This window comes from Acomys minous, assembly GCF_964271855.1.
Source record: "Acomys minous genome assembly, chromosome: 2".
Classification (NCBI taxonomy): Eukaryota; Metazoa; Chordata; class Mammalia; order Rodentia; family Muridae; genus Acomys; species Acomys minous.
Genome location: NC_140484.1, coordinates 110,002,681 through 110,027,539, shown reverse-complemented (window position 1 = coordinate 110,027,539; position 24,859 = coordinate 110,002,681). Strand labels below are relative to the sequence as shown.

The following is a 24,859-nucleotide window of genomic DNA, read 5'->3' as shown; positions in this document are numbered from 1 at the left end:
TTGTCTTCTGACCTCTACACACACAAATATGCATGTTTATGTACACATCCATGTGTGTGTGTGAGCACATGCACACATACAGTATATTGACGAAAAAAGAATGCTGAGAAGCAAGCTGGAAAGCAGATGCTCATTTGGCTGATGTTAAGGCACAGCTCTGGGCTCTTGTTTTAAGTTACTGTATTTGCACCCCTTCAAATATCCCCCTTTTGTGCATGAAGAAACTGGCCCAGTGCCTGACTGAGCAGTATTCTCAAGGTCTCACAAGCAGTAAGTTCATGATGCTAAGCCCGCATCCCTGGTCTGCCCTGGATCTTTCAATAGCATCCTGTCTGAGCCCTCCATGTCTTCATAACTAAGATCTGTGGTTCTTACGGGAACCAGTTTCTCTACAGGATATGAAGAAAGATCTTAGCACCTTCCTCATTTTGTTCCCAGTGACACAGTAGTTGAAAGGAAATCACATTTCAAGTGATAAATAGCCTAGCTCATTACAGCAGCATGTTTTCTTGATAAGGAGATTTGCCTATATTTATGTGTCTTTCAAGTTAAACCTTCAAATCAAAGTGCAAAAACTGTAGCCACAAAGCAGGAACAACATGAAGAACTTGGCTTGTGTAATGTGCATCTTCCAGAAGGTGTTAGTTCTGCCCAGAGATGAAAGCATCATGACCTAGAACTGATACCTGCCTTCATCAGCCAGAGTCCTGATCCCACTGCTCAATGGAAGTCATAGCAGGTTGCACTGGGGGTCACCCACCTGTACCACACTCTATAATTAAAGAGAGGTGTGCATTTCCCTAAGAGTAGTACTTTCTTGTTTTACTGACTTTTTTTTAAATTTAGCAATGATCATAAAAACTACTCTTGCATTATCTTTTGCAGACTATTATGACAAAATACCATAGATGTGGTAGTTTATAAACAATAGGAATTTGTTTCTCATGGGTCTGGAGACTAGAAGTTGAAGATGAAGGCTAGGTTAACTGGCAAGGGCCACTTCTAGGACATAGATTCGCCCAAGTCCCAAGATGGCGAAGAGACAAAGAACCTTTCATTTATCTATTGATTGGTTGATTGATTGATTATTTTGCTAAGGGCACTAATCCATTCTTGCAGGCCCCACCTTTAGGATCTAAGCTCCTCTCAAAGGTTCCACTATCACTCTAGGGGTTAGGCTTGAATGGAAACCTTTAAGGAAGACAGAGTCAGTAGTATATATAATAAACATGCAACTCCTTTTGGTTTGATGGTTTGACCTGTTATAACAAAAAGTATGCACACCAAGGCCCAACCTAGGTCATAGAAAACCAGATGACTGCCAATGACTTGATGGATAAATGATCTTGAGATCATTTACAAATATTGTTCTAAGCTCAGCAACATCACTCAGTCAGTTAAGTGCCTATCGTATAAGTACAAGGACCTGAGGTTAGATCCCCAGGACCCACAGAGATGCTAGGCACAATGGCTCCTGGGTAGCCATCATGCTAGGAAGGCAAAGATAAGCGAGTCCTGGAATGTAGGTTCAGTGAAAGACTCTCAAAAACAAGATAGAGTGAGACTGAGGAAGACACCTGACATTTACTTCTTGCCTACACACACATGCATGCACACATGCACACACGCACACATACACACACACACACACACACACACACTCACTCACTCACTCACTCACACACTTACTCTACCTGCCCAGTCAATAGACAGATTTACACCTGTTACATCATATAAGCCACTAGTAACTTTGTTCCTAACCTTTATTTTATACAAGACCAAATCCTACACCCACACTGCATTGTGTAGGTCTGGTCTCTAATCTTCCAGCCACACTGAAATACTCCAGCGTGTTTAAGGTTCAACCATAATGAACTGGTTCCATGGCTAAGACAAGCCATTCAAGAAGTATGGTCATGCAGGTCCCTCTGTCCCATAACGGAACACAGTAGCAACTGCGAATAAGAGGTGACATTCTGAATAACCTGAAGCCCATGTGTATGTTGTCCAATCTCTTTCCCTCAGAGGCCTTCACCATAAAACCACAGGTATATATTGCCTGGGTGGTAAGTTAAAGACATCTGCCCAGCTTGCCAACCACTTATGTTTTCCTGCAGCCAAGCTGGGTGCTGGATACAAAGCTAGAGTTGAGGTCACAGAGGTAACCCCAATGCAAATAATCCTTAGCGTTGCGGGGAAAGGCAATCATAGAATAAATCCTAGCTGTAAGTTTAAGAGGAATTATGGGGGATATTTGGGATGTGCTGTGTGGACCCACCTATCTAAAATCTCCCAAACCTGACTCTACTGTGACCCTCACTTCTAAAAAATGTTACACCCTGGAGAACATGTAATTAAGATCTTTCTTAGGGACTATACATGGTAAACTCGGGTCAGGATGACTGAGTTACTTCAAACCAAAGTCCAATGGCTCTTAGAAGGAACCTTTTAAGATTACAAGGTACTAAAAGTTGATGCCCCTGCCTGTGTCCCAGCTGCCCCATCTGGAATGCCAGTGAGTGAAAACCTGGTGGATTTTACAAAATGGCGCAAGGACATTCATGGTTCCAGCTGTTCTTCCATAATTTGCTGAGCTGGTGTTCCCTTGGGTGCACCCCCACCCACCCACCTATGGTGCTTCCTTCTTGGAACTAAGTCACAGGGTTCTAAGTATAGACTTCATGAAAGAATTTACATCCAGTCTTTCTAGCTCAAGTTATTTAAAAGGAAAAAAAAAAAAAACAACCACTTAATTCCTAAACTTATCTTGGTACCACAGTTGCAGCCAATTTTTAGACTTTTAGCAAGAAAAAAAAAAAAAACCTATTAGTAATTTTCTAAGGTAGGATCTGATGGACAGCGACAAATAACTCTGGGTCTGTTAATTAAAATGGGGTGATAAGAATCTTTTTCTCCCCTCCATCTCTCTTTATGTAGGACAGTCAGCCCTGAACTCAAGTCTTACGCGCTGGGAGTCCTTTTTCTCCTTCTCCGTTTGTTGGGTACGTATTGTCTCTTCGTTCTCTCCATAATGAATTGGGTGAGTGAGGATGGGTGAAATTGTCCCAATTCCTGAATTTGCCTCTTTTCTTTTTCCTATCATGTTTATTTATTAGTGTCCTACTTTCATTCCTGTTGCAATGACAAAGCAACCTGACGCAAGCAATTTTAGGGGAGACGGGGTTTATTTTGCTCACAATTCCAGATTGTTGTCTGTCATTGCCAGAAGTCAAGGCCGCAGGGGCCTGAAGCAGCTGGCACATCCACCTTGTAGGGGAGAGAGAGAATGAATGCGTGCGTGCCTGTGTTAGGCTCACTCATTTTCCCATTTGTATACTGTCAAGGACTCAAACCCCATGCAGTAGTGCAACTCACAATGAGTGGGCCTTCCTACCTCAAATCACACAGTCAAGGCAGTCGCCACAGACTGTGGCCACCCTCATCCAGACAGCCCTATACGGAGACTCCTTTCTCTTGGTCTGTCACATTGAAAGTTTTCAACTAACCATCACTTTAAATCTGAAATTTTTACTCCAAGATCAGACACTACCATTCTAGACCCCTCTGATGTCACAGAGGTCATGTATACCTACTCTGGTCGTCATGTCACCCTGAGACATGAGGTACATTAGCTACAGAGAAAATGCAGTAATGCCAAAAGGGAGGTAATTTTTAGCGGTACAATTTAGTACTAGGTTTCTTTCTGTTGCTGTGCTAAATACCATGGCCAAAAGCAACCTGGGGGGAGGAAAGGGTTTATTCGGCTTAATTGGATCACAGTCTGTCATTGAGGGAACCTGAAGGCAGGAACCAAAGCAGAATTCACATAGGAACACTGTTGATGGTCTCCCTTGGTTTGCTTTCTTATTCAATGCATGGACACATGGGAGTCCTACAGTGGGCTGGGCCATGCACATCAATCATTAACCAAGAAAATGCCCCAGGACTTGCCTATAGGTCAATCTGATAGAAGCATTTTTTCGCAATTGAAGTTCCCTCTTTCTGGATGACTCTAGCTTTTGTCAAGTTGACATTAAAAAAGTCACGAACAACCTGAGCTATGCTTTCTTTCTGTGCTGCCTGTTGGAAGCAAAAGGCCACAAACCCATCCTCTTGCAGCCTTTCCAATGTATTTATTTCAATTATTCAATTACTTTTATTTGCCGTGCCTCATTTTATTTTATTACTCATCCAGTTATTCAAGTATATTTATTTACCTTGGGTTTCCAACAGGTGGCCTGGCCCACCTGTGTCATGCTCTTCTGCATATGGCAAAACTGAGATAAGAATAACTTGAATGAGCCGGGCATGGTGGCGCACGCCTTTAATCCCAGTACTCGGGAGGCAGAGGCAGGCGGATCACTGAGTTCGAGGCCAGCCTGGTCTTCAAAGCGAGTCTAGGACAGCCAAGGTTACACAGAGAAACCCTGTCTCGAAAAAGCAAAAAAAAAAAAAAAAAAAAAAGAATAATTTGAATGACTTTACATGGAAACTGAGGGTAGAAAAGGAGGCAACTGTGGCCTGCACCTTAAGAGTAAACATAAAACTCTCAGTGGAAGTATGTAGTCATGGGTAAACACAAAGATCTAGTACTCAAAATCTGAGGTTTGCAAAAACATCTTTCCAGCAGCACAAATGTCCAACAGCAGGGAATTAGTTAAATCAGTGATAGGAGCCGTGTGCCTTTAAAGTTCGGGTAAGAAGAATATTTATAGACTTGGAACGGACTCATGTCATGTAGAAGGGACAATGGTGGCCTATTATCCAATATATTCAGATATATATGGAAAAATATTGGGTACCAGACAGTTTTGGGTAATAAGAGTATATGTTTTCTAAACTGAAACTTTTTAATATCTACATTTGTAATTCTGTTAGTTCCTACGTAATTGATAAACACCCAAAGAGAAGAAACCCATTCTTTATAAAGGAAACATACACAATAAGTTTCTCCTGCTGTAGTCTACAGTAATAATCAGTCCCCGTCATCATCCCTGTTCCCTGTGGACCAGATGTCAGAACCTGGTCAGTCTGCATATGTTGATGCATGGGACATCTTTGTCTTGTGTGAAGATGCCCCAGATGAAAAACGTTAAGCTGTCTTTCAAATTAAAGCATACAGGCGTTTCTTGGAAGCTGTGATAGCTCAAAAATAATCAGATAGAATGATACTGAATTTTTGGTGTCACTGGAAGTGTAGACAGATGTATTATCACGTCCCACACCCTCAGCAGCTGAACAGTTGGTGAGATAAATACACATGAAATACCAACAAGTTAGAGAGCCTCCTTTTGGAACATGGTAAAACCATTACACACATAGTGTTGCAACAAAATGACATTTGCTGATCACCTCCAGGGTTCTGAGCTCCCAGGCCATGCCAAGGCAGGTGACCATAGCCCTGACCTTGAGAGTTTGCCCATATCAGGGCTCAAAAGAAGGTGGAGGTATACCCTCATCTGTAGAGTTGCTGTAGAGGTTTCTGCTTCTCTAAGCTGCATTAAGAACTCTACACACAGCCTAAAGCATCAGGGCTAGGGAAACGTCTTGGTTAGCAAAGCACTTGACTCACAAGAATGAGGACCTGTGTTCAGATCTCCCAAGCCATATAAAAACCTAGGTGCCATTGGGCATGCCAGTGATCCTATGAAGGAGGTAAAAGCATCACCTAACCCAGTGGTTCTCAACCTGTGGGTCATGACCCCTTTTGGGGTTTGAATGACCCTTTCACAGAGGTGGCCTATCAGATATTTTCATTATGATTCTTAACAGTAGCAAAATTACAGTTATAAAGTAGCAATGAAAATAATATTGTGGTTGGGGTCAGCACAGTATTAAAGGGCCGCTATGTTAAGAAGACTGAGAAGCACTGGACTTGCCTATGTGGAAAAACTCAAGGCCAGTCAAACATCTCAAACAAGTCAAGACATCGCAAACAAAACTTGGAAAGTGCCTGAAGACCAGCACCCAATCCAATGGTAGGTAGAAATGACAGACATGAGGTACCAACAGGTTAGCAAGCCTCCTTCTGGAAAGTGGAGAAACCACTCCACAGAGAGTTACGCAACAAGCTGACCCTTCTGCAGCACCTCCCGTGTTCTGAGCTCACGGGCTATGCGAGACACATGCACACATATCTGCAAAGAGCCTGTCCTTCATAATAATCTTGATTGCCCAAAATTTTAAAAGCATACATTATTTCTGAAAACTATAGGATAATTGGAGATTTAAAAAAAGCAAAGCTGAGGGATCATAAAGTGATGCGTTAATCCCTCCCTGCCCTGCAGCCAACCCAGAATCTGTCTGTCAGCCTTAGGAATGGCAGGCACACACCATCAACAGCAGGGATTTCTGTTTCTGTGATTGTAAGCCAGAGCAAGAGATAACTTTATTGTTATGGCCCATTAGACACATGCATATGCATAGATATAGCTGAAACAAAAATTTCATGGAAAAACACCTTTAATACGGATAACACATCCTGATAGTTTCTATTCTACTCCATGCTTTTTGAAAAGTTGGTCATGACCCAGCATATTGATTCTATTGCCCATTATGGGTCACAAATCAGTTTGGAAAGCCCTGTGCTGAGAGGATATGACACTGTCTCATCTTTTAATTAAAAGCGGCTTAGCAGAGAAGTCTTGGCATCTGGCCTAATTCCATCTCCTCCAGCACCCAGTAAGATTAATGGCCATTATTGTTAATGCAAGGCCAATGAATAAATCAGACCTCATGACACTGCCAACCCTTGTGGTGCCCCATGTGGGTAATGAGAATACAATGGGGACATTGAAGTTGACTGTGACAAGATCTGTGATGGGGCCCACACCAGGCCAACAGTGAGTTGGGGAAGGGCCACCTAACTTTGCCTTGGGATTCAGGTATGATATCCTGAGCGGAGAATAAGTAAGGGCTATGAAGATGTACAGGAAGACGAAAGAGTGCTTTAGATGGAGGGACCTACAAGGATAAGGCTTACAAGCTGCAGAGACCTCATTGAGGCAAGTGGGGCGAGGCAGGAGCAGCATCATATGGGGCTGGTGACGGTAGAGAGCTAGGAACTTGATGAGAAAAAACTCTTGCCCCTTGGGTAGCCTTGCACATTATCTTTAAGGCAAATAGAAGCTGCTAGTAGCCTTTACTACAGGAGGGACAAAATCCATTGTGTATTTCAAAAAGGGGTGCAGGCTAGGGACCGAATACGGTACAGTCAATTAGAGTTGAGAGAAGGGTTCGCATTGAAATGGTGGTGCTAAAAATTAACAAAGAAGGCCCTTCATGGCTTAGTCTCTGAGCTGGCTTTCCACCTCTGCAAGTTTCAAATAGACAAAAGGAAAAGCACAGTATATTTTTCATTTTCATTAAAAGAAAAAGAGTGTCCACACTGAGAATGCCCACACTGGCTTTTCCTATCACTGCTTCTTAAACAATAGTATAAGATACTTAATACAGTTATTTACATTGCATTGTGTGTCTCAGAATGGTTTGAAGTATGCAGGAATATGGGCTGGTGATAGGCAGATGGACTAGGGTGCAGGTGAGGAGAATCATGGACCAAGACTGGGCTGTCCTAGGGTGACAAAAGCAAGATTCTGTATCCGCATCATATATGGCTTTTGAGCACATGGAACATTACTTGTAGGGGCTTCTTTATTTAACTTTTATTGCTTTTCATTTAAGTAGCAACATTTGTCCAGTGGCTTTCATAACTCAACAGGGGAAGGCAGGAGCACAAGGATCAAGGTCATCCATGTCTACACAGAAAGCCTGGGCTACGTGAGACCATCTTTAAAACATAGTGAGGCTAGTGACCGAAGTGAAGCTAACGTGACTGACGGTTGTGCCTGGGCTAAATAAAGAAGAGATAAAATGGGAGGTCACAGAAAGTGGCACAGACATAAAGGAATCATAAAAAGTTGATGGGATGGGGCTATAGGAACTAGTGGTATGCAGTGAGCAGGGAGCGAAGACTTGGAAACCGTGGCCTGAGCTGCTGTATCTAGCTTTAAAATCTCAGAGATGTTAAGACATGACAAAGCCTGAAGCCTGGCTGGCCAGAGAGAGAAACGGCAAACTGCTTCAGCATTGAGAGCAAGCTGTTAAAAGGAAAGAGTGTGGTAACACCTGTCCAGTTCATGTCATCCAGGGCAGTGGCAGAAGTGGAGCAGAGAAAGAGGCCACAGAACCGGAAGAGGGTCAGTCAACTAAGAAAGAACTGGATGCTCCCTCAGCACAGTGCTGGAGTGTTGGATCCCTTCTCTTCCCGCTTCTTGCAAACTGATGACTGCTTTTCTGTCTAGATTATAGGTCAACCATTTGTTCATGGGTCTGATCAAGAATCTTAGTCCTGGGGCTAGAGGGGCTGTGCAGTGGTAGAGCACTTCCTTGCAAGTATAAAGCCATGGGTTTGATTCCCCAGCCCTGCTAAAGCAAACAGCTAAAGCCCCTGAGGTCAACTCCCTGCCATGGATGTCACATCAACTGAGCATGTACTGAGGTCTTCTTGTAAGACATCCGCAAAGAATGCGAAGGGCCAGAGACACCATCCTGCCTTTAGGGCCTGAGAGTAGGGGTGAGGCAGGTGAGGGGAAGACTTACTGAGCAGAGATGAGGACCACCTTGAATTTCAAGGGGGAAAGGCTCCACCCAGCGATGGCTATAGAGTAGAGACAGTGTCTGTTAAGCCACCTCCCCATCTCTGTAGCCACCTAAGTACATTGAGCAAAGAAGAAACAGACCAAGATGAAGCTGATGCTTAAGTTTGAGTCCCCTGATTCTCAGAAGCCCTGAAGGGACCAACAGAAAAGATGCAATCAGCCAAAGGTCTCAAAGGCACTGAGAACGGGCTGGACTTTATCACGAAGTCTGCGCCCACCAATCACCATGCTTGGCTTGACAGAACTGTCCTGCTAGGCAGACAACATCGGAAGGTTCTGTGCGCATGTGCATCTGCATATGCAGGTACGTTCCTGCGCTGCCTGGCCTTGGATCTTGTCTTTGAATCGTGAATGACTCTAGAAAGGCATTTCTTAGAAACCTGATGCAGATCTTTGTGGGTTTGCTGGACTCTGGCACCGAGCATAGTATGGGACAGAAGAGTATACAGGTGAGTGGAAATACACACATTAGTTCACGCTTTATCAGAAAAAGTAAGCACCATGCACTCAAGGACCTCATGTGGGCAGGAGCAAGAATTAGTGTCAGGAAGCAGGGAGAGCTTCTCCACTCACTGGTGGTCCTGTTTAATCCACAGTTGGTTGGCACCAGCTGCACACCAGGGTCTAGAGACACCCCCTGTTGTCTGCATGTGCAGACTCCACTCCTCTTACATGGCCTAGAGTGAAGCCACATTGACCACAGACCCCTCTGTGGCCAGGCCGACCTCTCAGCCATTCCTGTGAAGGTGGCCTTGGGCAGGCTACTTAAGCTCTGGACACCTTTCTGACTTTTTAACAAAGGGCCCAGGAAGGAGGTGAGAATGCATAGCTCCTGCCTTCTCAAAATTCAGAAAAGTGAGCAGCAGGTGTCCCTGGAAAGCACCTGCTGATGTCAACAGTCCGGTCTCTTTCTTGGCACTGCTGAAAGAGAGAAATGCATCAATCTTCAGGAGAATACACCTTTTGACATTCTCCTCCAGCTGGAGCTGGCTGGAACAGTAATTGCTCCAGGTTGAATAGAGACTCTGGGGTGGATTCAGATCTTGGCAGGTGAGCTGAAGAGGAAGGGACCATTCTCTTTCTAAATGTAAATGGCACAGTTATTTTCAGCCTCTGTTTTGTCCTGTAAACGAACATGAATTTATTTTTCTTACAAAAGCTTTTCAATTCACTCTTTAAGTTGAGACCAAAGGATACAAATAGGTCTTCCTTTCAACCCTGGGAGTGAATGAAAAAGCCAAGATACAGGGGCCCTAAGGATTAATCTCTGTTAATAGATTTCAGAAAAACAGAGACTCTTGTTAAGCAGCATAGCAAGCTTTACTCACATACTGTGTGTGTGTGTGTGTGTGTGTGTGTGTGTGTGTGTACATATGTATATATGTAAGTATATATGTGCAGATATTTATATCTATATACGTATATGTCTGTGTATGTGTGTACATATATACATTTGAGCAAGAGTATAAGGAAGATTTAATCCTTTTAATCTTTTTTGAAATAGTGAGTACCATTGAACTTGTCATATACCCTGCCAAACATTATCAAGGCCCTTCTGAGGCATGTTTCACACACAAGTTCTTGTCCAGGATACACAAAGGGGAATGAAATGCTCTTACAGACTTCAAGGAGAAGAGAGGAACACATGGTTTCTAACAAAATATGCCACTGCCACCCTGCCTCCTCATTGCTTCCATAACAAGAGTGTATATCAGATTGAAGATGCTCAAGCAAGAAAAGACACTGATGGATACCTGGCCCCCCGTCTCAAAGCACCTGATTGTCCCCCAAAATAGACTCGCTTTTATGGGGTGACCCACCAACTCTTGGCTTGAAATGATTTTTTGTAGCACATTTGTCCTGAGGAGATGAGATTTTTTAAAAAGAGGGTGGGTGGTCATTATCCGAAGGGATTTAGGGCAAAACTCTAAAAATGGGATAAGCACCTGATTTGGTGGGCATTCTCTACCCATACTTTCTCAACCAAAAAACAAATTAAACTCCAGCCTAAAGTATAGTTTGGGTGCTGGGGAGATGGTTCAGTCCTTACAGAACTTGAGGACCTGAGTTTTAATTCCCAGCTCCTGTGAGGAAGGCAGTCTTAGTGGCATTTGCCTGCACTCCCTGAGCACGTGGGAAGCAGAGATGGGCTTATGTCTAGAACTCACTGGCAAGCCAGCCAATCAGCGACTTTCAGGTACAGTGAGAAACTCAGTCTCAATAAATAAACAAAATGGAGGGGGTTGAGAAAGACACTTAATGTTAACTCCTGTCCATCATACCCACCTGCACTTGCACAGACATAGGCACATACACGTGAAATACACCCTTACACCAAGAAAGTATGTGTTCGCATTTTATAAAGAGGCTGAGATTCAGCGAAGTTGTGTGGCTTTCACTATGTACCACAGTTCCCAAGTGGCAGAGTTAGAAGAGGAACGTCCTCCTTCACCAGAGGACCCCCAGATGTCAGCTGGGGGTCCTCTATGGAAAAGAAAGGTGGTGAGGACCACAGACGACTAAGTGTCTCTTCCTGCTGACAAGCGTCTGCCAGCACTGCCAGTGGCATTCTGCCAGGTACCAGAGAAGCCTGTTGACAAATCAGGCTCCCACTTTCTCCATGCATTAACAAGCCCAGAGGAAGCAGAGCTCTCTGGTTGGCAAAGATCAGAACTCCTGGGTGTTTCTCTATCCTCACACTTCAAAACGGAGCTTCCACAAGCTTAGCGGGAGGTAAATAAACTGTTCTCACTAACCCTGGAAACCCAAGATAAGAGGTCTAAAATCATCTTACACTAGTGAACTTTGAATGAGAAAAAAAAAAGCAAATTACTAGGTTTGGGTTCTCCGCCTCTTTCTCTGTACAATAAAAGAAGTTATGAGTTGTGGAAGGAATCATGATAGATGGAGCTGCACCCTCTGCAGTGCTGGGCGGTTGATGTCATGGTTACTAATAGTATAGAAATCTCTCATTGGTCTCAAGGTAAGACAGCATCTTCTGCACATAGCTTGGTTTTTTTGTTTGTTTGTTTGGGTTTTTTGTTTTTTGTTTTTTTTTTTTATTCAGTTCAATGGATTCATAAATACAGATGAATGGCTGGGTGTGAAAATTAGTCAGGAGGATAGGAGTCTGATGAGTGATCACTCAGTGGAGTTCCAGAATAGCAAAGACTTCCAGAGAAAAAGGATGCTTCAAACCTGCATCTCTGCAGTCCCTCTAAGCCAGGAATTTAAGTTCCAATAACTTAGAGTCCACCTTTGGTGGGGAATTGCAAGTCAACAAAGGGGAAGAGTGTCATGTAGCAGAAAAGAAAGCTAATGCCATATGTAGGAAATATAAAAGAAGTCTCATGAAGACTATTCTTTGGTTACCAAGCCTAACATTTATTCTAAAGTCTCACCTTAAGTCCCTGAATAAGATGAATGAGTTAGCAAAAGTTCTAGCCATGTGAATGGGGTCATGCCTCTTGCAAAAACATGCACATAGTTTGAGCTCTAGATGGTGATATTAGCTCCATCTTATATGGAGGCACTGAGAGATCAAGTGGAATGCCTCAGAGTTTTTAGCTCCTTAAAAAAACAAACAAACAAACAAAAAACCTCTCTCATCTACATCACCGATGTCGCTAAGATCTTGAGTATAGCGTAGAAAACTTGGTGGACACTTGGCTTTCTAAGTACCTGAAGGCTGTTTCTAGTTCTTTCAGGGATATTACTGTCTGCTAGGAGAACCTGACAATTGCATAAAACTGACACCTTTGAAGCACAGAGTACGCATGCCCTACTTAAAGACAAACTGAATATTATAAATCAGAAATCTCACCCAGACACAGAATCATGAAGGAGTTAGTTGCATAATGAGTTTGAGCTTAAACAAGTACTGGCAAATGGCTCCTTTACACTCCAGATGTCCTGTGATGTGCTAAATATATATAGAGAGAGATATAGATATAGATATATGTATATGTATATATTCATTCTGATTTGCCAAACTTGCTGTTGTGTCCAAGAATACATGTATTATGGAGTAAGGGACACCAAACTCTAGGTCCTCCCTGTGGCAGACTTTTTCAACAGGATGTCCTGTGAGCAGGGTGCCCATCAGTATTGGCTCTTCTCTGCTGGGTGACTAGCATCTAAGGCAGAAGCTAATGACCTCAAGATTGGCCACAATAGGTAGGCAGAGCATTTGGCATCTAATCATGAAATAAAACCACAAGAATCAGGAAAGGTGAATGGATTTACGCTACCCCACTGTGCCAGAGAATAGGTCAAATCAGTGCCATTTGGCTGCAGAGCCCTCCACATGTGCATCAGTTGCCATGGAAATCTCTCCATGTTGGAGTGGACAGAGCATGCTCCAGCTAACCTAGTGGGGAAGACACGAGCTCCTGAGCAGCCTTGGTGCCACAGGGAGTGGGGCAGGCTTGTTTCCGTTCTGCAGGAGCGAAGAAGTCTTCACCGGGAGCAGAGAAGAGCTTGTAATGGATTCTGAACTTACAGTATTTATTAAATCAAGCTGCTTGAGTTTAATGAGGATTCCAATAGAATCCATCTTGTGTGGTTTCTCTCTGAGATAACAAGCAGCAGACTTAGGAGAAGGGGCCAAGACACCAAGATATAGACCCCATGAATCCATTCAGGCCTGTTGTAAGATAGGGAAGTGCTGAAGCCATCACCAGGCAACTCTCCCGTCCCTTAGTCCCACCTCCCCCAGCCCCTCAGCATGGTGGTGCTGTATTATCTAAATATCTGAAAGACCGTGTGTGGCTCTGGTCACTGTGGATGGAGTTTGTGGGTCTCTGAACCCTAAAATGTGTGCTTGGCTTGGAGAATGCATCTATTTTTCTGGTCAAGGGGTCTACATGCAATCAAAGGCCTTCAATGAAAAGTGAAGTTTGAGCCAGGACTGGCCCTGAAAGGAACAACACTTCAGGGAGCTGGCAGACCAGTCCTACAGTCTGAGGATTATCCTCTAATTGCAGCCGTCATGTCTCACAATTGTGGTCTGTCACTGAAGCTGATTGGTCCCATATTCTAGCCTCAGGGAATGGTAGAATTCCTGAACAATGAGTTTTTATTAATAACTTATTCATTTTTCTTCCTCGTCCTACAAATAAGGCTCCTCAAAACAGACCAGAATCACTTGGGATTTTTTTTTCAGTGCTAAGGATCAAACCTAAGGCTTATATTTTATTTTCAAAATTCTGATGACCAGGGCTAGGAATTTGGCTCAGTTGGTAAGGTGCTACCATGCAAGCAGGACCTGATTCTCACATTAAAACAAGCAAACCAACAAAAAATGGTTGCAACCCCAAGGCTGGGAGTGCAGCACAAACAGGTGAGTCTCTGACAATCCCTGAGCAGCCAACATAACTAAACGGGCCAGTCCCAAGGCAATCAGAAATCCTGTCTCATAAGACAGCTGACCTCTGGTTTCCATACATGCACACACACAAAATACTAATGACTGAGCCCAGAGTGGTGGCAGGTACTCACGTACCTGTAATCCAGGTACACTAGATGCTGAAACAGGAAGATCACGAAAGCCCATGAATTAAGACCAGCCTATGCAATATAACAAGATGCAATTTTTGAAAGAAAGAAAAAAAAAGAAAAGATAATGACTGAGCTGTATCTCCAACACTGGCGGTTTTGGCCATTGGTTGTTGGTCTAAGGCAGGTCAAATAACCCTTGAGCGAAGGGTCACCCAGCAGATTGCCATGGGCCTGAGTTAAGAATAGGAACAGTTTTCATCTCATCTTACATTTCTGAGGATGGCTGTGGGTATCTGCTGCCAGCTCCACGTGAGAAGAATTCACAACAGTTTAATAACGGGACAAACAATAATCACAAATACATGTCACATTTCCCATTTTAAACTATAAGTGTGTCCATTTATGTGCTCACACAGTATGACCTATTCACGTTCTACTGTTGGCCCCTGGTGCCTCCAGTTGGCAGCTCACATGGCCCTGCAAATGCCATTCAAAAGGGCAATGAGCAGAGCCACACACCTCTTTGAAATTCCCTCTAGGAGGCTAATAGTAAGAAGGCTCCAGAAAAGCCTTTATCCACTCTCAGAATAATGACAGCTGTCACTTATATCGTGCAACCGTGTCACAGTTAACAGATACAATATACCATCCTAAATGCTTTTCCCCTTATTAGCTTAGCTAGCTTCAGGCCTGGAGGGCTCAATGGTTTTGTTGGATAATGAAGGCAGAGCTGGGATTTGCATTCACATAGTTTGAACCAGTGCATTGTAGAGCCCAGTGATCCCTGTATGTAAACAAAAGCACAGCCAGGAGTGCCAGGGACGGAGGAGCCCTTGTCTGCAGTGGGTCATCTATCGGAACCAGAATCTGAAATGTTCTCTTCCCTCTCCCAGGTTTCATTCCCCCACCTCTCATCTTTGGGGCTGGCATCGACTCCACCTGTCTGTTCTGGAGTACCTTCTGTGGGGAGCAAGGCGCCTGTGTCCTCTACGACAATGTGGTCTACAGATACTTGTACGTCAGCATCGCCATCGCGCTCAAGTCCTTTGCCTTCATCCTCTACACCACCACGTGGCAGTGCCTGCGGAAAAACTATAAACGCTACATCAAAAACCACGAGGGCGGGCTGAGCACCAGTGAGTTCTTTGCCTCTACTCTGACCCTAGACAATCTGGGGAGGGACCCTGTGCCCGCACACCAGACACATAGGACAAAATTTATCTATAACTTGGAAGACCATGAGTGGTGTGAAAACATGGAATCCGTTTTATAGTGACTACAGGAGGGCTGAACTCTGTATTTGTGAACAAAGGGTCATTTTTCTTAAAAAAAAAAAAAAGGAAAAGAAAGAAAAAAAGGTTTTCAAAACAGATGTGCACACACACACACACACACACACACACACACACACACACACACACACACACTCGCAGTCATGCATACATACCTTTGTCCTTTTCTAAAAATCAGAGCCAGTCAGGATTCATAATAAAGAGAGAATGAGATGGCCTGGAGGACACGCACACTGCTGGGCTCAGAATCTGCTTGGAAGGCACCTCATGGTTTTCACGATGCCGACAGCTACAAGCAACAGGCACTGCCAAATTCAGGGAACACTTGTGGCCAACTTGGAGGACGGACGTTGCTGGATATGCATACACATACAAAACTTAAAAAGCATTTTTTTTAAAAAAGTCTACTAAATTCACAAGTTCAAGTTGAAAACATTGCCAGAGTAAGCACTAGAAACACCCTCTCCCTCCAGTGGGGTGTAGGGGTTACAGGTTGGAGGGGTGGAAGCCCCACTCCTCTCTCCAACTTTCGCAATATGGGTCACTGTGTAGACCACTTACCCAGTCTACGTGTGGTTCAAGTCCCCAGAGCTGTTGTCTAAGAGATGGGTGATCGGGACTAGAGTCTGTGGTTGGCACCTTTCACCAGCTCCATTTCCATGTTCAAGACTGAGGGCCCAAGGGGGAGTTGGGGGGCATGTACTTCCCCATCTCTTAACACCTCCTCCCTACCAGCCCCACAGTGTGACCTCAGGAAGCCATGGGCCTTACCTGGCTATGACTGACCTGCTCAGAGCCGGTGAGCCCCAATATAGCCCGTCATTTGCTTACATTTGCCAAACATTTTGCCATTTTTTTTTCAGAAACAACAAAAAACCAAACAAAGCGTACGAGTTTCCAACTGTTGTATGTATAATCCTCTAATACTATTTTTAACTACTTCTAGAATCTGTGTTAACCCTTCAGTCACTAACAAAGCTTTTACTTCTCTCCTTTTTTAATGCACCAAAAATATAAAGTGATTCAAGGGATGCAATTATTCTATTGTAATTTTTATCCTTATTCTGATACCGTGAAAAAAAAAACCCCACAATGTGTTATGAGAAAAAAGATACTCTGGGAAGAGTATAAATGCAGTTTTAAAATAATCACATTTGAGATAACAGGATAATGTGACAAGTTGCATATCTGCCTTCTGGCTTTATTGCCCATGATGATGTCACTGTCATGGGAGGCTCTTTTATATCCATGCTTTGTGTCCCAATGGGCATTCCCTTTAGCCTGTGAAGGAGACTCACTCGGATGTGTTTATGTGGATGGGAGCCATACCCCTGGGGACAGGAGAGAGAGACAGCTGTTGAGTAGGCTCTCTGATATCTGTGATCATAAACCCACAAGCTCCTAAGTGACCCCATGTCCAGTGCATGAAAGTGTTAGTGACTGGTCCCAGGTCAGTCCTGAATTCTGTGTGTTGAAAGTGGCTAAGCCTCTGAAAACAGCCCTGTCATCTGGGATAAGAGTCCCATGTGGGAAAACCCTCACACCAGCACATGTAAGACAATATGGCCTCTCCCGTCAGGCATTGGGTCAGATGGGAACACATACCTACATAGTGAAGCTCACCCTTCACGCCTCTTCTTTGACTCTTGTTGAAGACGTGACCTAAGGATAGACCACAAAGGATGCTTGGCTTTATTTTCCACCTTAAACGTCAGGTAAACTCATCGTTCACCTGAAGCAATGAAAGAATAAGGCCAGAAGAGTAAAGACGGAGATGTTGTGCCAAATTTTTAATAGATAGTGTAAGTAGGGAGGTCTGGGTGATAATAGCCCCAAAGTAAAGGAGACAGCAAGCAAGGACAGCCAAGAAAATGCAGTGTGGCTGTGGTCCGCTGCTCCATTCAGGGTGCTACTAAAACAGACCTTCCGTCTATCTGCCTAGCATTAGCCTATCCTTGTTCATGAACATGGGGTGCTCATCAGTACCATCACTAGGAAAGGGGGAACAGTCCTCCAACCAGTTGATAAAATGGAAGTTTTGTTGCTCTGAAGGCTTTAGGCACATTCCGATCAGGCTTTGGTTCAGTCTCGTTTTGAAGATGAATGACTAATGGGTTACTGCCCTTCTCTCTGCTCTTGTGTATCTCTCTCCAAACTGAGGCCCTGGGATGTACACTCTGTTTCATGAGATGATTTGCTTTTTGGAAAAAAAAATATAATTTTTAAGCTCTTTGTATCTTGGATTTTTTCCCCCTAAAATGTTCTTAAAGATAGCAATAGAACCCAACTCCAGGGCTCACTTATATCAACAGTTATTTATAAATTTAAAATCTCCCTGTGGCAAAATGATTTCAACGAATGTTGTGCTATCTTTAAATTTTTCAATTTTCTCATGTATGACAGAAGAGAAAATTCAATCTACCTTTAATTTTCCTTTTGCATTAGATATACACACATACATATTTTATATATATAATACTGTGCATCTAAGGCTACATCCAGACCCTTGGTTGTCTGGCTTTGAGTGGCATTCTAGATGAAAACTGCCCTGATAAGGTCTCCCTTGAACATACAGAAAACAAGCCTGGGATGGATGGAGAAGACCTTGGAAAATGAATGCTGGAGTTGTCTCTTCTGCAGTCTCTTCCTCCACTATCTTAGTTGAATGTACGCAAGAATGGATGAAAAGGTCTCTGCTGCAACCTTTGACAGATCTTTGTAACTCTTACTTGTAGACCAAGCAGGTTTTATGCTTTGTATCGGTGTTGCTTCCCACACATGGGAATCCCACTTTTCTTCCCTCAGCTGAGGCTGTGTGCTGTCAGGGAACACCTGTGCCTTTGTTACTGCCTTCCCACTTCCACAAGGAAAGCCATGAAGCTCTGGGGATAATAACAAAGCCACGGGGTGCCCAGACTTTTCTCACAGGTAATAAAAAGCAAGAGAATCCATCTTTTTCAGTTCCCCTAAGGACCCCACTGCTAGTGCTTAACAGCGAAATAATAAAGGAATCCAAAAGCTCCAGAGGAGCCATTTGAGAGTTAACATCTTGCAAGCAGAAAGGAGTGTGTGCTTCTCACTCACAGTCGTTTCTTTTTCTCTACCTCACAGTGGGATAGCTGCTCTAGGAATGACTTTTCAAGGAGGGTTGTGTGATATCCCTCCATTCAGCTCCTCAGATCCAGTAATACCCTGGAGTTTCTCCTCACACTGTTGAAAGGGCTTGTAGGTCTGAGGTAATCCACGGATGTGCTGCACAAGGACACTCAGCCATCCAGTCACTAGAAGTTAGGCACACTATCCCTAGGGAATTTTCTGAGTGAAAGATTCTGATGTGCTTCCTACTCAGTCCTCTCCAGTAGCTTCCAGCAGAGGCCATTATAGAGGAACACAGAAAGCTTAAGTCTGTATATGGGCTCACCGACAAATGCCCTGAGGAGACACAATAGCTGGCCAGCCATCAGTCTGCCCATCTGGTTTTCCTGCCATATGCTGCTTCTGGTCCTGGGGAAGGGTGAGTTCCTCATCAGCCTGGGTTTGCCAACTATGGGGTGTGTCATAAGACCTACAGGAGAGTCCTGAAAAACACCACTCGGTAGTATTAAATGAGAAACATCAGTATGTAGAAATCAACTGTCTGATCGAACAGTCAAGAAAAGAAGGACAGAATAAGTTACTATTGCTGTTTTATTGGAGTCATACTGTATTTTTTTTATGTGTGTTTGGTTGGGATGAGCAAGGAGGCCCAAGTGAGAAGCTTCTTGGTCTAACAGAGGGAAAGTATTTCTTTTCTGGCTCTTGCTGTTCTTAGCTGATTGTTTTAATGGATGGGACAGCCAGCTATCCGGCCAGAAGTCAGAGACAGTACCAAACAGTGGGGCCTTGGTTGTTCCTCTGCATTTCCTTCAACACACTTAATCTTTAAGTTAAGAATCCAGGTTGAATATGTAAGAGGCACCAAGCTTCCCAAGAGAGGGTGATAGTGAAAGAAAATCCGGTTTAGGAAATTTATTTGGGACTCAAACCTAGTCCTTTTCCTCCTGCCCTTTTCTCCTTTTCACTTATTCAACCTCATCTAACACACACCAAATTCTACCTCTCTGAGCAAAACCCTAACTTCATAGGACAACTGAGCCACAGTGACAGGTTATTACTACTTGAGAGCCAGTTAGAAGATGTTGTCATTGGCAATACAAACAAGGAAGGTTTTTGCTGTTGTTCACATGGCTTTGCTAAGGATCAATTCCTGTAACACCTGGAGCCCATTACTCTACACAGCCTCCTTTGCTCTTCACACATGTAGAGAACCTCAGCTACTGCCAAGCCATGGCAGGAACCAATATGGCTTAGCAAACCTATCCTGGGAAATTCAAAGATGGTGCTTCTGTACCTCAAGAATATATGCCTGCCTCAGAAATGAAGACAAGCGTTCATACTTCCTAGAGACCATTTATGACAGCATAATTTTTCACCGCAGTGTTTATTTCTCTCAAGGATGCGGCGTTTGGACGTGATGTATTCATTCTTCCATCTAAAATGTTGGGCTGTGTGCCATCCTCTAGACTAAGTATGTGGCTCCTCTCCTCCAAGAGCTCACAGCTCAGTGATCTGGACAGACTGGAACACAAACAAAATCAGCAAAAAGAACGTTCCCAGCCAGGTTCTGTCTCGATCTCAGAGCTGACTCAGAGCTGACTCATCGCGGCAGCAAGCTTTGACCGATAGATTGCAGTAATCAAGGGGAGAAAAAAAGAAGGCAGTGTTCTAGATAATAAATAACAGTGGGTATCTCCCTAATGGTTACTAAGAAGACAAGGGAGAAAGTCACCCCAACCACCACACAGATAGGGCCACCAAAGCAGGGCCACGCATTACTCTTGTTTGGGATTATCTAGTGAAATACCTCAAGCCTTGTAGGCCATCAGACTGTCAAAACTACTTACCCTGTTGATGTCACCCAAGATCGGCTTGAAGCAATAAATGCCTGGGCTATGTACCAACAAAGCTTTCTTTACAAAGGCAGGCAGTAGCTAAAGGGAAGACCATGGTGTGCTGAGGCAGTACTGTCTCGGAGACACCAACAGTTCAGCATAGGTAGGGCAGATCTAGCCCCTAAATCTTGGCCATAGCATGGGCTGAGTCTTTTCTCCAAAGGGTCCTGAAATAGGTGTCCATCAGCCCTAATGCCCCTGACCAAAGAAGTCTAATTCAAGTATGTTACTTGTTTCTAAAGAATGGGGAAAGTGTCCTTTTGTCATCAGACTGTGTAGTTTAAGGCAACTTTTTTCCCCCCTTTGAGCACAATAAAGAATTTGAACTACAGAATCTATTGTCCCTTCCAGTCTGACACTTGGCATTTCAACTAGACTGATCAAACCTTTCCCCCCATAAATGACAGATACAGATGCATGAGAGAGAAAGATAAGAAACAGGAAAAGAGGAGTGAATCCAGACACTGAATAGAGCTTTTAAACCCTTTCCCTCCTTGGCACCAACATAAAACATTGGCACTCTAGAGCCAATCAATCTGTCAGGTAGAATAATTGCTACACACTAGTGCTAGTTAATAACAATAGTCACTAGCATTTATCAGGTGTTTACGCTGAACTGGCTGCTGGGCCGGGCTGATGACATGCATTAACACATTTAATCTTAACACTAGCCCTGTGAGGCAGGAACTATTTGCTAGTTTCATTTCACAGAGAAAGAAAATGAGGCTCAGAAGCATTGAGAATTGGTTCAAGGTCCTGAGAAGAGCTTCAAATGCAAACCTGTGAGTCCAAAGTGCCTGTTGGCAACCATGATAGATGATCTCTCCCTACCAAGCAAGAAATGAGGGAACCTTCTCTGCCTCCAGGGAAAGCCTAACCTCAAAGCCTCCAGCACAAATGGACTGGAGGCCTCACACTCTCTGTGTGCCCCCTGGTATAATAAGCAAGACACAATGGCAGCTGGAATCTGGAACTATTCGCCTCTCTTTCTTTTAGCTATGTTCTTTATCCCTGCTCTCAGTGGTCCATTTCTATAAAGAGTTCCACCCGAGATAGGCAAGGAAAAGGAAAAGGGATGCATTTTGAAGTGTATCAAGAATCTTGGAGGCTGTACTCAGCTCCAGGCAGGAGCTCCCAACCCCCATCTCTTAAGAGGTATCATAGGACCTAATGCTCAGCCCTGACCTAGAGCCTTCAAACATGCTAAATGTTGACTTTGTCTGTCTGTCTTTCCAGATTTCAGGCTTTGAGAAGCTGAGTATCTAGGCATTTCCATTTTTATAATAACTCACGTCGACAATCAGGGGCTGATAGTAATCATACATCTTGAATATTTTCCATAAGGCAGAAGTGATTATTATTTTTGCTATGAGCAAATGGAATAATGTAGCCAATTTTCTGGAGATGTGACATTTTGTAGGTTGAAATTTGTGCCTCTTCCTTACTGTTTTTCTTAAGTTCATGCTAATCAAATAGAAGGTGGCTCTTGTGGAGATAACTTTGGCACAATTGTTTCATGTGTAATCTGAGGCCATAAAATGAAGCAGAACTGTGAAATGCAGGGATCTCACTGTAAGAAGAACACAACAAATACACAGCTTGAGTCCAGCGCTTCAAAGGGAGAAGGGGTTGGGGGCTCTGGTTTATGGCGCCTGCTAGCCTCATGCCAGGTCTGAGAATGCAGAACCCCAATTGATCCCAGCAGCCCTCTTGTGCCATCCCTGACAGGTAAGTCATTTCCCCTCTCTTTACAGATCAGACAAGGAAAGCGCAGAAAAGTCAAGGTTCCCAAGGTAACCAGGTAGTTAGGTCATCAAGAATCCCTACCAGGTCTTCGTAATTGCTGAACCATGCCTCTTGCCAGCCCAGCACGTCATCCACCAAAGTGGGAACTTGGAAGCCAGTAGAACATCCATCTATCGACAGGATAGACAGGACTGTCTCACTCCCACTGAGAGTTGATAGTTAAAAAAAACAAAAACAAAAAAACAAAAAACAAACAAACAAACAAACAAACAAAAAACCATGAGCCAGAACTAGAAGACCTCTGCAAACACAGGACCATAAAATGAGAAAACCTACCACTCTAACAATTAGCCTTCCTCCTCCCACCTTAGCCCTGTCAAAACATTTCCCAGCCAGTTGTCCTAAGAAGCAACTCAGCTTCATTCCTGCCCAGCCCCAAAGAACAGGGCTAACCCACATGCAAATTTCCTTCATCCCACCCCGCCCTGTCCCTGGCTTCTGTGGAGATGTTGGTCTGGCATGCTGTTTGTTTGTTTGTTTTTGATAAAGGGTTTCTCTATGTAGTCTTAGATGTCTTGAAACTTGCTCTGTAGACTAGGCTAGCCTTGAACTCAGAGATCTGCCTGCCTTTGCCTCCTGAGTGCTGGGTTTAAAGGCGTGTGCCACCATGTCCCGCTCTCTCTCTGCAACTGTAAGAACGTGAGCCTTCCAAAAAGTCATGCACAGAACATGGGTTTCTTCCTCGCTAGGCCAAGTCTCCGCTTGTAAATGCTGTGTAAAGTCTGTTGCCTTTTAAACCGCCAGGCCAAAGTTGAAAGAGGGCAGATCAGTAACCAGGGATATCTGTGGTGTCCCCATACCTGCCGTTGGACAAGAAAGTCGTATGTCGCCACGAATGAGCTCTGCATGGCTTACAGATTATCAAGGGGATGAGATAAATGTTAATGCTTTTTTAAAAATAAAGCCACAGCATTGTTTACAGAGGCATGGCCTGGCCTCAGACCTGGCTCCAGTGAAGAGAGTGCTTACTCGGCATGCAGTGACTGTCTGGATGAATGCACAACAAAGTGACCCCAAATGCTACAGGAGAAAGCATGGCTGTGGTTCAAGTGGTTTTCCCTGGCACTCGGCCTCCTCTTTAATAAAGATACAAAGTGACATTTGGAGTCCAAGTAACATCTATCACTGGTGACTTATGTAAAAGAAAGACAAAGTTTGGGGTACACCTAATATCCCCAAAATGAGTATTAATATGAATGTACAGATAATTATGCTTTGAAAGATCCAGCCCTCACGAGCGTCTGTGGGCTTGGAATCTGGTCTGTTGAGGGTGAGATGGATAAAAAGCTAACCTTTTCTGCTGTTACTCCTGTACACCCCTTTGGCTGGAAAGCCACCAAGCTAAGATGTAAGACTTAGAAAGTAGGAAATTCAGAAAAGACCCATTTCTTTTTTCCTTTTGGCTCTTTTCCCCTCCCTTTCTCTTTAGGCACAGAGTATCAAGACATTGAGACTGAGAAAACCTGCCCTGAGTCACAGTCACCTTCAGAAGACTCGTTTGTGCGAAGCTGAGGGCTGCCCTCTTCGGCACAGCCCACCGTCACCACCACTATTACCACCACCCACAGACCTCGAGGCCTGACATAGCCCTGTGCTGCCCAGGAACCCACGGGTTCCCATGTGGATTATCTGATGTGTGGTCCTTTGAGGCCTCAAGCACAGGCCTGTGACAAGGACTAAGGAGGTGGCATGTGGTCAGGGACCCTCCAAAGTGGGCATCAGTTCTAAAATGCAAGGTTGACCTGATGTGCAAATTTCCTTCGGCCTAACCCTCTTCTTGCTTCTGTGGGGATGGCTTTCTGACATGCTTTAGGAAACCCCCTCTGGGGATGCTTCTCTGACCGAACACTCTTAACGTTTCCAAAGAAATCAGCAGAGGCAGGGCTTTAACAGGAGGGTGTAAAAATCCCGATTCCCAGAAGAGAAGAGGACGAAAAGCACATACTTAATAGATTCTGAGCGTGGTAGCCTGTATTTTTGCAGCTTATATTTTCCAGATGAGCAGTTTAGAGATACATGTTATAAAGTATATACTGTACATTTGCTGAAAAATTATATTAAAAGCACTATTTTAATTCTTTCTCTGCTTCGTGCTGTAATCTCTGTTATCTTTCCTGTGTCTCTGAGTAGAACACATCTAACCGAAGTGTGCTTCTAACTGTGTATTCTATATTTGTGGCCTTTGGCATGTTTTAAAAGAGCACAGGCCTTGGAGTCAAAACATGCCCAAATCCAATCCTCCTTGCAGCATGTACTACTGACATAATATTGATCGAGTGGTCTGACACGATGGAGCCTTGGTGTCATCTGTAAAGTGGGAATATTAAACAACTGTACTGAGACTTAAAGTGCATGTGAAGGCACCAAATTCAGAGTTATACACAAAAATTGTCATTGTGTCCTCCACGACCTGAAGCTAGAATTAGATTCCACTGATATGGCTGCTGTGAATCCATCAGTGGTCCTGCCCCCCCCCACCAGTTTCCTTTCTGACTCTCCTACCATATAAAGCTGGGAGGGGGGATATTGTCAGCTCAACACACTGCACTGCTCAATACAGTATGTGATGTTCAATGGATACTCAATATGTAAACAAGTCTTGAACAGCCAG

The 24,859-nt window shown here is 44.0% G+C and overlaps 1 protein-coding gene across 3 annotated transcripts in view; it reads left to right on the top strand.

Annotated features, from left to right (window-relative positions):
- SLCO3A1 (solute carrier organic anion transporter family member 3A1) overlaps window positions 1–24,328 on the top strand; it is a 290,789-nt gene extending 266,461 nt beyond the window's left edge. Inside the window, exons 9-12 of one of the 3 annotated variants that reach the window (XM_084756104.1) lie at window positions 2,938–3,002; window positions 15,053–15,295; window positions 16,315–16,357; window positions 23,678–24,328. In XM_084756104.1, the coding sequence (XP_084612230.1) occupies window positions 2,938–3,002; window positions 15,053–15,295; window positions 16,315–16,357; window positions 23,678–23,699 (373 nt within the window). In that variant the 3' untranslated portion in view covers window positions 23,700–24,328. Of the gene's footprint in view, window positions 1–2,937; window positions 3,003–15,052; window positions 17,684–23,677 lie in introns of those variants that run through there. The other 2 variants (XM_084756103.1, XM_084756102.1) reach the window with 2 other exon arrangements.
- The last annotated feature ends 531 nt before the right edge of the window (window positions 24,329–24,859 follow it).